The sequence below is a fragment of the Schistocerca gregaria genome, chromosome 1, assembly GCF_023897955.1.
Source record: "Schistocerca gregaria isolate iqSchGreg1 chromosome 1, iqSchGreg1.2, whole genome shotgun sequence".
NCBI lineage: Eukaryota > Metazoa > Arthropoda > Insecta > Orthoptera > Acrididae > Schistocerca > Schistocerca gregaria.
The window spans coordinates 232,614,306-232,629,491 of record NC_064920.1 but is presented as its reverse complement, the minus strand read 5'-3'; the positions used below and the strand labels follow the sequence as shown (position 1 = coordinate 232,629,491).

At 37.1% G+C, this 15,186-nt stretch overlaps 1 protein-coding gene across 4 annotated transcripts in view; it reads right to left on the bottom strand.

Annotated features, from left to right (window-relative positions):
• Positions 1-364: 364 nt before the first annotated feature.
• The window catches only part of LOC126338486 (uncharacterized), a 179,534-nt gene continuing 164,712 nt past the window's right edge, over positions 365-15,186 (bottom strand). For all 4 annotated transcript variants that reach the window (XM_050001557.1, XM_050001559.1, XM_050001558.1 and 1 more), the window contains 2 exons: positions 12,354-12,499; positions 365-2,428 (listed from right to left, as the gene is read on the bottom strand). In XM_050001557.1, coding sequence (XP_049857514.1) covers positions 2,111-2,428; positions 12,354-12,499 — 464 coding nt within the window. In that variant the 3' untranslated portion in view covers positions 365-2,110. The remainder of the gene's footprint in view (positions 2,429-12,353; positions 12,500-15,186) is intronic.

Below are 15,186 nucleotides of genomic sequence, written 5' to 3'. Positions count from 1 at the left end.
TACTGATTCTTTCCTAACACGGTACATATCACTGAGAAGCATGATGAACCTGAAAATATATTGTTAATTAACTATTAGTGATTATTATATTGTAATCAACAACACCAGCACCTCTATTGTCATCACAAACACACCATTCTTCTTTGTATTCACCTACTCATCACAGCCAACTACTGAAGACAACAATATAGTTAGTGGGAGGTGCCAAAGACAAGGAATATCTTTTACAAACATTGCCATACAGTTTTGTTTTTGTTTCCTCCAGAATACAGCTTAGTGAAATGATCTCTGTTTTGCAAACATTTGAATTTTGACTCTCTGAGACAAAATAAGGTAAAACATAAAATCAATTTTCACTTTTTGGTTAACTTATTAGACATTTATTATGTCCTACAATTGAAAAGAATTTTTGAATTTAATTTTAGTATAACATACAAAAACATATGTTATGATTTGCAAACACAGGTTACGACTAATAAGAATAGTAACTAAAGAAACACTGAGATCTTCAGTCAACACTACCTCGTGACATGCTTTTAAAATGTAAAGCAATACACAAACATAAATAATTAGATCTGGTAATGCTTCAGATGGAAAACCCAGGTAACCATTTAACAATTGCAAATAAAATTGTCTTACAACTGTGCCAGCAGTAGCAGTAATACTCTTTGTACACAATCTGGAATATAAAGACCTTTTTTACAATACTTATCCAAAATACAACAAACATAATACCAATTATTACAAAATTTTGAGAATAAAGGCTACACAGTGTAACATTCTTGACAAATTTTTAAAATTGTAACAGATGCCAAAGTCACTGACAATAAGCATTCAAGATACTCTTAGAAACACCCTGAACCACAACACAATTCCTGAACTGAAAATTTCTTATCCTTGACTTTCTGAAGAAAACAATTTTTCCTTATGAGTTTAAGGAACAAAATAAGAAAGCTGTTTGTACATTGAAATCTGGTGTAGTCAGCAACAAAACCTACATTCAAAAATAAAAGAATGTCACTCATCACAAGCAACAAGATCAGCTTTCCATCAAAGATAACTATTAATTTATTTCACTGTCAAGGCTCTCAGTTGTGATATCATTGCCACTGCTTAGCTTATTAGGGCATTTACCACCATATTTCCCTGGCTTGTTAACTCTCCACGACAGAAGATTGATTTGAAAATATTAATTTTCAGTTGCAGTATATACCTCCTCACTCATTAATTCAACACACCTTAAATCTTAGTATGGAATACGCCACAAGTTGAATCCTTACCAAACATCTCAAGCTGCACAATTTGATTTTTCACATATTCCCTTAAAAGTTGACCCTTTCGGGGAAGGGGTGGGGGAGTGGATGGTGTGCTTGAGGTCACCTCTCACAGTAGTGCCTCCAAGTCAACTACACGTGGCTCACCCAATTTCTTTCTTGACAACACCAAACTTTATTTTTTTGGATACAGAATCTAATAGTTACACAAAAATTGCTTTAATTAACATTCCAAGGGAAGTACACAGAAATGAATAATAAGACCTCTTATAAGCACATATATAGTGTAGTTTGTATACAATCTTTGTCACTAGATAACTCTGTAAAAACTGTCATATTATCTGTGCTTCAGCACGTTTTAACATTCTTAATTTAATATTCAGAAAGTCTTCATTTATTATAAATGTAACAAACATTTCAATACAAAATGAAAGTTTGAGATCCTACAGAAGAAAATGTGGAGATGTGTTTGTTGCAGAGGGTGAGGGAGGGAGGGAGGGAGGGAGGGAGGGAGGGAGGGAGGGAGGACAGGGGGCCGGGGAGGGGGGGGAGGAGAGGGGACATGGGACAGCAACCATCAGATAAACTGGTACAAAAATTCACAAAACCGCAGGGTAGATAATATATTTTTTTGGTTATAAACTGATGATAATATATATTAATTTTTATTAGAAAAAAGTTCTGCTGTAAATAATACATCCACTGTACATCAATCATCTTGCAATATACTATATTTACAACATAACGTACAAGAGAATACTAAATTGGTTTCTTAAAGATGGCACACCATTAAGATATGTTAAATGGATATTGTGAGCTGCAAATACAGTAATCTGTTATATTCCTTTCCTCCTGGCACCCAATCTTCTGAAGATGGGTGGTCTAGAATTAGTTGCTATTTTCCCTGATGATGACAATGTATCTTTCTCAAATTCCTTGATACAAACAGGTCCAAAACGTACTGTTTTGCAGGTGTCACTAGTGGGAGCCCTGCTGAGTTCCTCTTGCTGCTCATCATCACTGCAAAAATTATCAGTGCTCCAACAAATATAATCGCCATCTTCAGATTTTGTGGAATCATTACTCAAATAATGGACAGCATCACAAACCACTCCCAAATCTGAAGTATGAGATCTGGCTACAGATTCCAGAAGCTGCAGGTACAAAGAGAAAAAAGAAATCTGTTAGTATAAGGCAGATGAAGGACATACTGGACGTAGTCCACCATGACCAAAACTTACATCATCGAGATTTACATTTTCCCCCAAAATAAATTTAGAATATGTAGACGCTATATTTTGCAATAAAGTTAATGTGAAGCATCACAAACTTAACACCCAGACCCAGCCTGAAGTATTCACTCTACTTTGTACAATATCCTAGCTAAAAGTATACACGAATTAATTTTATGACAACATGACATGATGCATTTATCCTTACTTTCGTTGATTCCAACGAAAAATTGTTTCCGGCATTTTGTTTTGGATATATCAACAGCTATATATTTTTTTAGTTTCACAAAATTTTAAAAAGCTGTTGAGGAGCTGCATTCACTGTAAAGGCCACAAAATGCTTTATTATAACCTCACTTTGTGCAAATGAAAAGCGGAATTAATCAGATGTGGAAAAGGTGAAGATAAAGATTGAATACAATGAAGTATGATATTGAGCTGCTGAATCAAATGCAGAAAAAACAGTATCCAAACAAAGAAAATTGCAACAGATGGCACTGACTGTCCAAGTAAGTTCATTACACCACCATGCTAGTAGTTCATACCAGGGAAACACCAAAAATATAGACAGTGGCAGTATGAGCTGTAGTAGATCAAAATTTTACTTTTATTTCTATTTGTAAGTTGCAATATGTTGCTGGTTATATTTTCATTGGACATACATCATGCAAAATTCATTTCTGCATTCTACATGAAGGTAACATATTTTTCTTCAGCTGTTGAAGACAGAAATACTATCTCTGTTGTACATAACTGGAAGAAGTATAACTCTTTTTTTCAGAACTGGCATTTTCATTCTTGGAATGAACAGACAGACAGCAAAAAACTGAAGACATGCACAAACGATGTATGGGTGTACTTTTGACAGTATATCTGACAGACAGCAAAAAACTTAAGACATGCACAAACGATGTATGGGTGTACTTTTGACAGTATATCTATTGGTGACATTTGCACAGAGGGATTAACACATGAAACCTGCAAGTAAGATTACTGGAGAAAACAGAAACATTTTGTATGAAGCTTGAAGACTGAATCAATTTAATGCCTCTTTAGGTGGCGTTAATCTTTCCAATCTCTGAGCCACAGAATGGCAAAAAACACAAGTTTAATCATTTCCTCCTCGGGGGCCTTCTGCTTAAATGCATTTAGTGAAATGATTGTAAAATTTGCAAAATTTGTCACTTGTTTCAGCTGTTTTTATTGATCTTTTTTGTAAATGCCTGAGTTCTTGTGGCAAGATTTCAGCATCTGAAACAGCTTCCGCTCAATGCAATTTCAGTGTTGGATGATTGTAGCAGGTAACATGCAGATACTGGAATGTATAGGTTGGTCTCCTTTAAATACCGGGGCTGTGACACACATTTGATTTTCAGCAAACAATGATGCAAAGAAACAGCAAGGTGCTATCTATCTCTACCTCCACTACAAACTTCATGTGGTCCTATGCCATTAAATGATTTGCCGGATAGAGTCATAAAAGAAGCAATCAAGATAAATAATATATGGTCACACACAATAAAGATGATGGCTTGTGGCTAAGCACAGCTTGGAACCCAGCCACCAGAAGGTCGAAGCAGGTGCTCAACAAAAACATTATCTTATATGGTGCAGGACTGGGCACCAAAGACATCATGGCTATGTAAGAAGAGCAGCAATCACTACTTGATGGTACCTGAGAAGCAGCAGTTCCAAAGCTCATAGATATTTAACCACTTGCAACGATGGAAAATTCAAGTAAATTTTATCAACAAAGACATATGTCACATACACAGTAATAGCAGCAATAGATGGCAAATGCCATGGTAAAATAAATATCCACTAGCCTGAAAAGTGGAATACATTTTTGATACTGGCTCAGTTATTGTTAACATTTTACCTTCTAATTCCTGTGGAGATTTTCCATTTTATGCAAACTTGGCTCATTATGCATGTCATACCACAAATTCTCCTTGTCTAATACAGTCACACAATTATGACAAAAAAACGAAGAGGTTATTTTTTTATGTAACATGAAACTATTACTGATCCAGACATTCAATAAACTATTTCTTCAACATGCTCAAATAGACTCTTCAAACAGATATGAACATCCCGTTACTAGTCTGTCCATGCAATAAATGCCAACATCCACACGGATGCTATGTCATTGTTGCAAATACGACAGCTGCCTAGAGATGCATACAGGGTGTTACAAAAAGGTACAGCCAAACTTTCAGGAAACATTCCTCACACACAAATAAAGAAAAGATGTTATGTGGACATGTGTCAGTGCAAATGTTCTCTTTACGAATGAGGCTTCATTCCAACATGATCAAACTGTAAATTTTCACAATCAACATGTGTGGGCTGACGAGAATCCGCACGCAATTGTGCAATCATGTCATCAATACAGATTTTCTGTGAACATTTGGGCAGGCATTGTTGGTGATGTCTTGATTGGGCCCCATGTTCTTCCACCTACGCTCAATGGAGCACGTTAGCATGATTTCATATGGGATACTCTACTTGTGCTGCTAGAACATTTGCCTTCACAAGTACGACACAACACGTGGTTCATGCACGATGGAGTTCCTGCACATTTCAGTCGAAGTGTTCGTATGCTTCTCAACAACAGATTCGGTGACTGATGGATTGGTAGAGGCGGACCAATTCCATGGCCTCCACACTCTCCTGACATCAACCCTCTTGACTTTCATTTATGGGGGCATTTGAAAGCTCTTGTCTACGAAATGCCGGTACAAAATGTAGGGACTCTTCGTGCTCGTATTGTGGACGGCTGTGATACAATATGCCATTCTCCAGGGCTGCATTAGTGCATCAGGGATTCCATGCGACGGAGGGTGGATACATGTATCCTCGCTAACAGAGGACATATTGAATATTTCCTGTAACAAAGTGTTTGAAGTCACGTTTGTACGTCCTGTTGCTGTGTGTTTCCATTCCATGATTAATGTGATTTGAAGAGAAGTAATAAAATGAACTCTAACATGGAAAGTAAGTGTTTCCGGACACATGTCCACATAACATATTTTCTTTCTTTGTGTGTGAGGAATGTTTCCTGAAAGTTTGGCCGTACCTTTTTGTAACACCCTGTATACACCATTTTCATTCAGAAACAGTCACACACAATGTATGCAGCACATGTTGAGAGCTACACTACAGTATTGTTTCTACTGTCACTGAAACTTTTAAGCTATTCTTTGGTTATGGAATGAATGAATGAATGAATACACCCACATTTACAGGAATGCTTTGAGAAATTGTTATCTTCCACACAAGGAGGTCTTTACAAGACAAACACTACTTCAGGTGTGGTTTCCTACAAAGGTGTTTGATGATCAGTATGAATGATGAACAACACAGTTATATTCTACATCTACATCTATTCTACATCTATAATCTGCAAATTACTGCGAAGTGCATGGCAGATGGTACAGCCCAGTTATTGGGGTTTTTTACGTTCCATTCATATATGGAGTGTGGGAAGAATGATTGACTAAATGCCTCCGTGCATGTTGTAATTTATCAATTCTTGTCCTCACTATCCCCACAAGAGTGATATGTAGAGAATTTCAGTATATTCCTAGAGCCATCATTTGAAGCTGGTTCTTGATACTTTGTAAGTATTCTTTCTCAGTAAGGTTTACATCCATCTTCAAGAATCTGCCAGTTCATTTTCTTCAGCATCTCTGTGATACTTTCCCATGGATCAAATAAAACTGTGACCATCTTTGATGTTCTTCTCTGTATACGTCCAATATACCCAGTTAGTTCATTTGGTCCAGATCCCGCAAACTTGAGTAATATTCTAGGAAGAGTCAGATGAGTGATTTGTATGCCCCCTTTTTTTAACTGACTGCATTTCCCCAGTATTCCATGAATAAACTGAATTTACCCAAGTCTGAGTCTATGTGCTCCTCCTATTTCACATCCCTACTGTACCCAGGTATTTATTATTTATACGAGTTAACGATTCCTGCTGTAACTCACTGAACCAAATGCTAACCAAAAAATTATTCTATTTGATGACCAATTTATATCATTATTTCAAAATAGATACTCTGCAAGGACATTGAACAACCATGTAACAAAACCATGGAACAATAGAGGAACTGAAGTAGCTTGTGAAAAGAAAAGGGAACTGTATCTGTTGGCAAGAACAAGTAGAGACCCTGTAGTAGTTGCACATTACGAACACTATTCAAAATTACTAAGAAGTTATTAAAATATCATTGAAGATGCACATCATGTCAGGAATCAGTTATTCCTAGAACAGACTGGAATTTAGTGAATTGAGGGAGAGGACAACTAGCAACAGAACAGGATAATATGACTATTGAACTGAATTGAGGGGGGGGGGGGGGGCATAAATGATTAGTCACTGGTACCAAATATATTTAATAATCATTTTTCAAATACAGCACAAGTATAGGGACATACAGTCCAAGAGAAAAATCATAATACTCTGTTAAAAAGCAACTATCATAGAATTCAATCATAAGAATGGATCACCAGCTTCTCCTCCTGAAACCAGGGACACTATGTTTTCTCTCAAAATTAAAGGCTCATCTGGTTTTGACAGTATTTCCAAAAGAATACTAAAGATTTGTTCCTATACAGGCAGATTATTATTAATGTTTAAAAAACCCTAAAGTGATGTAGATGAAGTCGAGACAAGTAGTTTGATATAAGGCACATGGGGTTGCAAATGTCAGGAAATACCCCAAAAGTGAATGACAAATATTGAACATGTGATGTCACCAGATGACATATCTATTCGCAGGTGTAGGAATTGAGCTTGTCGATCCTACCCCCGCTGAAAGAGGGGCAGTGTTTCACATTGATCCACTTGAGTACTCTGTATTCGTTCTTCAGTATATGGTAGTGCTTGTGGTATTGGTAATCCAATACTACAATGATTCAGTTTACAATTACAAAAACAGAATAACAGCAAAACTATATGTGGCAGTGACCTCTATCAGTAAGAGTAGGATTAACAAGCCCAACACCTGCATGTGTGGCGAGGTACATCATCTGGTGGCACTCACATGTTCAAAATTTAGTTTTGGGGTATTTCCCGACATTTGCGACCCCAAGTGTTTTATATCAAATTACTTATGTCAAAGTTCTCTACATCACTTCGGGGTTTTTTAAATGTCATTAAGAATCACTCTGTATAGATAGCCTTCCGCGCACAATCCAGAGGAAGAGAATCCCAGGTCTATGGGCATCAACAAAGCTCAGGTACAGGACAAAAAGAAGAAAAGGAGACAGAGAAAACAAAGGCATGCAAGTTGCCCCATCCAGGGAGCAGCCAGAAGCCCCTGAAAGCAGAGAGCAATGAGGGTACATACATCCCCAGGCACCTGCCAGTTACCAGAGGTACTCTGCTGCAAAGATTCCCTTGGAAAGGCTAGCAACATGTACAGGGCGAGAGAAGCACAGAGAGACAAAAGATGCACAAGACTAACAGATCACAGAAGAGGGACAGAAGAAGAGTAAAAAAGCAGGTAGGGTGAGGACTGGGCAGGACTACCAAACCCAGGATAGCTGCAGCTCAGTCTGTGCAGAGGTGGTAACAGTGTTCTGCCAAACCCTCAATGGGCTGAAAAGGTTAAGTGACCCTCTCCTAAACAGAGTGGGACAACACCATTTCATGAATAAATTTTAATACTAGGGGTAGCAAGTCAGGGAGATTATGAGTCTGCTTCAGGGTAGCCGTGTTGGGACAGTCCAGCAAAATGAGGACCACTGTCAAATGGGGGCCACAACGACAGTGGGGTGGGTCCTTACAACAGAAAAGATGACTGCGTGTCAGCCAGGTATGGTCAACGCGGAACTTGCACAGGATGGTAGAGTCCTTGCGAGAGGTCTGCACTGAGGACTCTGCAGATTCGTACTCTCCTTTATCACCTGCAATTTGCCTGGAAAAGTCAGTGTGAGCCAGTCCATATTCCAGGCATCTAAAACTTGACGGCATAATACCAATTGGATGTCTGTTTCTGGTATACCAATCTCAAGAGTCGGTTTGCTGGTAGCAAGTTTGGCCATGCCATCAGTGAGTTCACTGCCCAGGGAAATTTCTTCTTGACAACTCCTATTCTAAAGAAAAATTTCTGTTATTGTAATGTGCAAAAGGTGTAGGTAGGAAATACATATATATATTAAAAAAGCATGTAGTCATATTATCAAATTAATTTTGCAATGTCGATGTAAAATGACACATTCTGCATCATTAAGATTTATCATGCAAATGATCCATGGAACATGAAATGAACAAACTAAGTAACTAATTTCACTCAGCTTTTCAGTAGTATGAGGATTAAATTGGGCAACTCTCTTGGGTTTCCCTTTGTAAAGGAATATTTGAAAGTGGGGTTAAGCATTTCTGCTTTTGCTTTGTTACCCTCAATTTCAGTTCCTGTCCCATCCACAAGTGACTGGATGTTAACATTGCTGCCACTAACAGCCTTTACATACAAACAGAATCTCTTTGGGTTTTGTGAAAGATCATTTGACAATATTCTCTGACTGTAGTCATTGAAGGCTTTCTGCATTGCTCTCTTGGCTGCCAAATGTGTTTCATTCAGCGTCTATCTATAGCCTAATGCTTTGTTTTACACCTATTACACACTAGTCTACATTTCTTTAGAAGTTTCTTTACAATTACACTATACAATGGAGGATCCCTTCTATTATAGACTGTTCTACAGGGTTTATATCTATCCAGTGCATGACCAACTATTCTTTTACAGTTGATCCATGCTCCTGTCCTGTGCCAAGTTTCAAGTTCTTCTCTGAGATGTGACACTACTACTACTACTACTACTACTACTACTACTACTACTACTACTTTGTCTTGTCTGCTGAACATACAAAGCTCTTTACTTATTTTAGATGCCCTTTGTACTTTTGCACACTTTGGTATCCATTATTGCTGTAAATGCCTAATGGTCACTGATACCAGATTTGATCCAGACATCCTCAAAGAGGTCAGGTTTATTTGTCGCCATTAGATATATCATTTTTGCATCATGAGCAGGGTTGCTAACTACCTGTTCTAAGTAATTTTCAGAGAAGGCATTTAGTAACATTTCACAGGATGTCTTGTTACACCCAGCACTAACAAACCTTTATTTTTTTCAGTTGATTGTTGGACAATTAAGCTCTCTACCGATAATTACAGTATGATTCGGGAATTTACGCACAAGCAGACTGAGGTTTTTCTCTGAAGTTACATCGAGAGGTGAGTCTGGTACCCACAGAGGGGTCCAATTACAATTTCATGCCTACTGTTGACGCTGAGTCCTGCTCAAATAATCTCACATGCAACTTCAATTTCTATCTTGGTTATTTGAGTTTCTTGTCTACTGCAACAAATACATCACTCCATTTCCCATCAACCTGTCCTTTCAACAGACATTGAAACTTTTCAAATAATCTCACTTCCATCAACTTCAGGTTTTAACCATTACTATTAAGTGAGCTTCATTGCTTTTCAGGAGCACTTCAAGCTCTGGCACTTTGTTGGGAAAGCTTTGACAGTTAAGTACTACGATTTTAATACTCTCACCTATGGTGGCATTCCTTTGGGTCTTACACTAACACTTTTGAGTCTCCTAGAGCTGTCACTATCTGGACTAGATGGAGAGTTGCAGAATATATATAAACTGGTGTGATGCCCACACATGGTCCACTACCTGGGTAGCAGCCTCTGATGAGTACTGCAAACGTGACCCATTTAGTGTGACCCTATAGTTCTCAATAATATGGCCCACGTCCAGGAAGTTGCAGCCTAGCTCAAGTCATAGAAAATTGAAGTCTCTGGTTCAGTCCTTCCACTCGACTCAGAACTAGGTGGCCATGAGCAGATCTGTAGACACTGCTGTAAAGTGTGAGCTTCAGCTCGTATTCTTAATCTTCTCTGCCAGCCACTGAAATGACTGCTCAGAAGATATGCATCATATGTTTTAACAGGCCACACAATAGACCCTTTACGCTTTGGCTTTTGCTTTTGCATTTGCCTCCAAAACAAGATTTCTATTAAGGAAAAAGAATAACCTGTGGTAAAAGTTACTGGCATCTTAACTTTTTCACATTATAGTTGCTAACAAATTCACAAATACTGTTAACTTATGATAAATATAGATAATATACCCTCATCTTTAAAGCGAAAACTAGTTGTAATGCAGTAAGTTAGTTATAAAACATTCAACAGAAACTAAATCACAAATGCTAATTTATTAGAAAATAGTTATGCAAATGACAGTGGTAAGTTCTGAAAATTTTTGAAACGTAAATTTATTCACATTGATATCTACTTAAATTTGAGGTGAAGTATTTTTTGACAGTAACACTAAATCACAAACATCAAATTTTTACAAAATAAATCATCCACAATAATTCTGAGTCAAGGGCACCTATACAAAAGTTTGCAAAGTGGGAGGGGGGCTACTCCTGTAAACCTGGGAGTATGCAGTATTTCTAAGGTTTTGGCTAATGAATAGGGATTTGTAAGCAGCCATAAAAAGTTTCAGTTCCAAGACCTGCATAATACGGATGCCTGACTATGATATATTTTTTTTCCTTTCCCAAGAGCTAGGTGGAGTGAGGGATGGAGCCCCTTGCCCCCAGGGTACGGGCACCCTTGTTCTGAATGAAAAAGTGTTACTACTGTATACTTATGCTGTGCAGTTGTAATTACACAACAAGGCAGATAAAATGGAAGAGATTATATGTCCAACCAAAAACATGAATGAAAATCCTGATGTCATCTTAACTATAATCACTGATCCTATAACACAATTAACAGATACATTAAGGTAGCTAAAGGGTGCACAGCAATCAACGCAATCATTTAATTCCTCTGCTGTATGTCATACACTAGTGATTCTATGTTCATGCAAGGTTTGAAATAGTTGAGAGCATATCTCCAGTTCTCTCTATACTGGAAAACTGAATGAAGTGTTGGAAAATAAGCTGACAGTTTGGCTGCTATAATTATCTTGGCTTGTCTTAGCATTTTTAAGTGAGAAAAAGAATGCACAGAAATACACATTTAAACAAGAATAATATGGAGGAAATCAAATGGAAGCACAACATAAAAAACCAAAAACCTCACAAACAGGGTAGATTCAGAAAATGACACTAAAACCAAGCAAAAACTTTGCTTAAGTCTGCTCTTTCGCAGTATCTCGCTGTCATCAGTGTTTTTCTTTTTATTCTGCAACACATGAAATATATATTGTTACACAGTGCATTTATTCTTTGCAGTGCTGTTTTGTGCTAATTTTTGTTAACAATCAAATAATATTTAACATTTTAATATTTATGTCTTTTTACTTCTTTAGTAGTCTTTGGATACTTCTCATACAGAATCTCATCTGCAACCCAAGTGCCTGTTTCCTTAAAACATCAGCACAACCTAATCCAAAACAACATTTAAAAAACCCCTCTACGTAACAACTTATATTTCACGTGCTATAGTTGTTTTTGGTACACTGCACTGTCCTTGAGCTACGAAAAGCAAGTCTAGTGGTTAAGGAACGTGAGGTGATGTCCCACGACATCGTTTTATATTTTTGTTCATGTTAACTGCAACTACTAATTTATTACATCCTGTAAATGTAAAGTGCTTCAGTTACATACTCCTAATTCACCGAGATGGTGCTGCCATAAGCAGTTCACACAGTCTACTGCGACCATCCTACAATACCCAAACAATATCCAACCTTAGGGCATCAATGTCAACTTTAATGTTTGTCCACAAACACAGTCGTCCTTCTATAACAGCTACAGTACTTTCAAAATAGTACAAGATTTTTACAATGTGTAGGATATATACCTTGTTTGCAGTCATTTTCTGTGACTGATCCTCTTCTTCTGGTTCCATATCTTCCCGTTGCTCTAAAGTAATTGTCTGTGGTTTCAAAATACCTCGCAGTTGTGGCTGTCCACCATTTATAGAAGCAACTCCCTGTCGTGTCTGATCTGCAATAAAAGAAATAAGTGTAATTTGTTCTTTGTTGTCTAGGTGACAATTTGTCAATGAAACATTCAGTAACACTGCACAGATTATTGGGATTTATGCCAACATTCTAGTAAAGGTCTTCTGTAACTTTATGGACTCGTCTGCAAGCAATCTGCATAATTACCAACTCAGTTATCCAGGCATAACTCAAAACCAGCTTCAATTTTGCAATAACTCTCTCCTACTTTTTAGATTTTACATAAAGTCTCCTGCAAACTTCATGAGACTAACATTCCTTGTTTCCTGTAGATACAATATGTTAATTCCATTCTCATAAAATAACTACCAAATTTTTTGAATCGCCATAATACTGCACAAGGCAGTTCGCTGAGCAAATTTAATAGCTGCAGACTTAATTAATGATATGCAAGCACAAGAGACTCAGGCCACTCTTGGTAACTACTGTTTGCTCACTGAAACATGTTCTGTAATTCAGTGAATTTTAACTATATTCTGCCCCCCCCCCCCTTTTCTCATGCGAAAAATGTCTCTCTCCTACCATTTGAGCACATACATAATCAAACAACAATTGTCTGTGTGCCACTATCGAAGTCAGAGGCTCCTTAACCCTCAATAATGTCAACACAGCTTCACAATGAAACATTTTCTGTTTCTACCAGCACTTCAAATGTTCTATGATTCTTGAGTACCAACAATGCATAGCTGCCTACACATCCATTAACATTTTTTGAAACACTAGATGAATCCCTTAACTGTTTGCACCATTGTTCTAGAAGGGTGGACGCACTCACGCAAGGAGAAGTCCCTAGGGCCAGAATTGCCTTTTTGAAACAAGCTACATAATGGTTTAGATTAGACTGTTAGTAACTCATGAAAAGAATTTCAGACTATCTTGTGATCTGCTAGAGCCTTAAACATAACACTTATTTCAAAATGTCACCATAGCCTAGTAGCTGAGATATTTGGCTGGTAAGGTTGAAAGTTCAAAATCAATTGGGTGCATCTAGTTTTTTACATCTTTATCGACATAACTGCGATAATTATTTTTATTTCAATTAACTGGTTTTCGTTTCCAATCCTTTTCCACATCATTTCAACTGTCATATTAAATTTTTAGTTACTTGCATTTTATCTTCCACTTAAACCCTTTTTTTTCATTTGGAATCTTTCTCCTTTGTGATTTTTATTATTTTTATGTACTTACTTCCTTTCAATCATTTTATATTTTTGTTCATGTTAACTGGAACTACTAATTTAATACTCATTTTGCTTGAATTTAGTTTTATTTATGAAACCTTCTTTTGTTTAAATCTTCATCTGCTTTATTTTGTCCCTTATGCGAAAAGAATTTACTTTTTAAATGTTTGTTTGAACATTATCACCCAAAACAAATGTACATCTTGTACAAAAAATAAATTTTTGATACCAGTGCACAGCCAATATAAATAGTTTATTTTGTCTTTCATTTTTTGAATGATACATCAGTATTCTTAAACTTTTAAATATTATGACATGTAAATGAAAATGATTAAATTCACAGGATCTCTCTCTCTCTCTCTCTCTCTCTCTCTCTCTCTCTAGCCTCTTCCCCACCGCGTCACCCACGTGTGTGGTGTGTATTTTTTGTATGGTAAAACCGGGTATTGGGTCAAACTAGGTAACTTCGGATTTTATGAGTAATACTGCCATAGGTCACGTAACTCCCACAAGGGCAGGACCTCAGAGATGGCCAACCAATTCAATTCATTTTTGATGAGACACTTGTGCATAAAGAAAAAGTATGGACTACAGGACTATAAGATATTTTGGCTCACTACGATATTTTGAGAAAACTGTAATAAAAATTCGTAACACTAAATCAATCTAAAATTAACTGGATCGATAGATAAATGCAAACAGAGCAATTTTCATCATCACATATGTTGTCCAAAATCGCATATTTCAAGAAGGCAACACGAAAAGGGACTTTTATTATTCTCATTTACAAACGCATGGAGGTGAACATATGTGAGCAAAAGTGGTGCTAGCCAAGTGACCAACACACCTAGTTTACGAGCAGAGATGCCATGTTCAGTTCCTAAATAGTGAAGAATAATCTTTTAAGCCTTGTTGTATGGAAACAGGTCCAAAAAGAACTGCTGTGAATTATTCATGAGGAACCCACAGCAGCTGATCATGGGACGTTACGTTTATACCTAGGCACAGACCAGAGTGTGTGCAAGTACAAAGACCCACGCATGTTGCCCATGTTTCCCATTTGTCGTTGAGTGTGAGTAGTTAATTTTCGAAGAGTGAAGGTTTCCACCAGAAAAGAGTTGTTTTCCATGGTTAGTCTGTCACAAGCATAAGGGATACTTGCAGTAAACTGTTGTTGTATTCCTAGAATACAACGCTTTTTGCAAAATAATACACTGATATTCATAGGTGAAGAATTGTATCATGAAGCTGAAAGTGTTGAAATGGAATATGTCGAAACTTGTTAGACTGTAATCATTTATCATAATTCAGGAACATTCATGTCACAGTCAGGCCTTGCTTCATCAGTTCTGGATGAGAATTATTAGCCTGAAATGAAAGGGTCAAATTATGGAACAATACCCTTTGCAGTTGAAGTAAAAGTGATTACTTTGGCCAAGGAACATCCAATTTGAAATCTGCAAGCTTTGCAAAAGAAAAGAGCAACAAT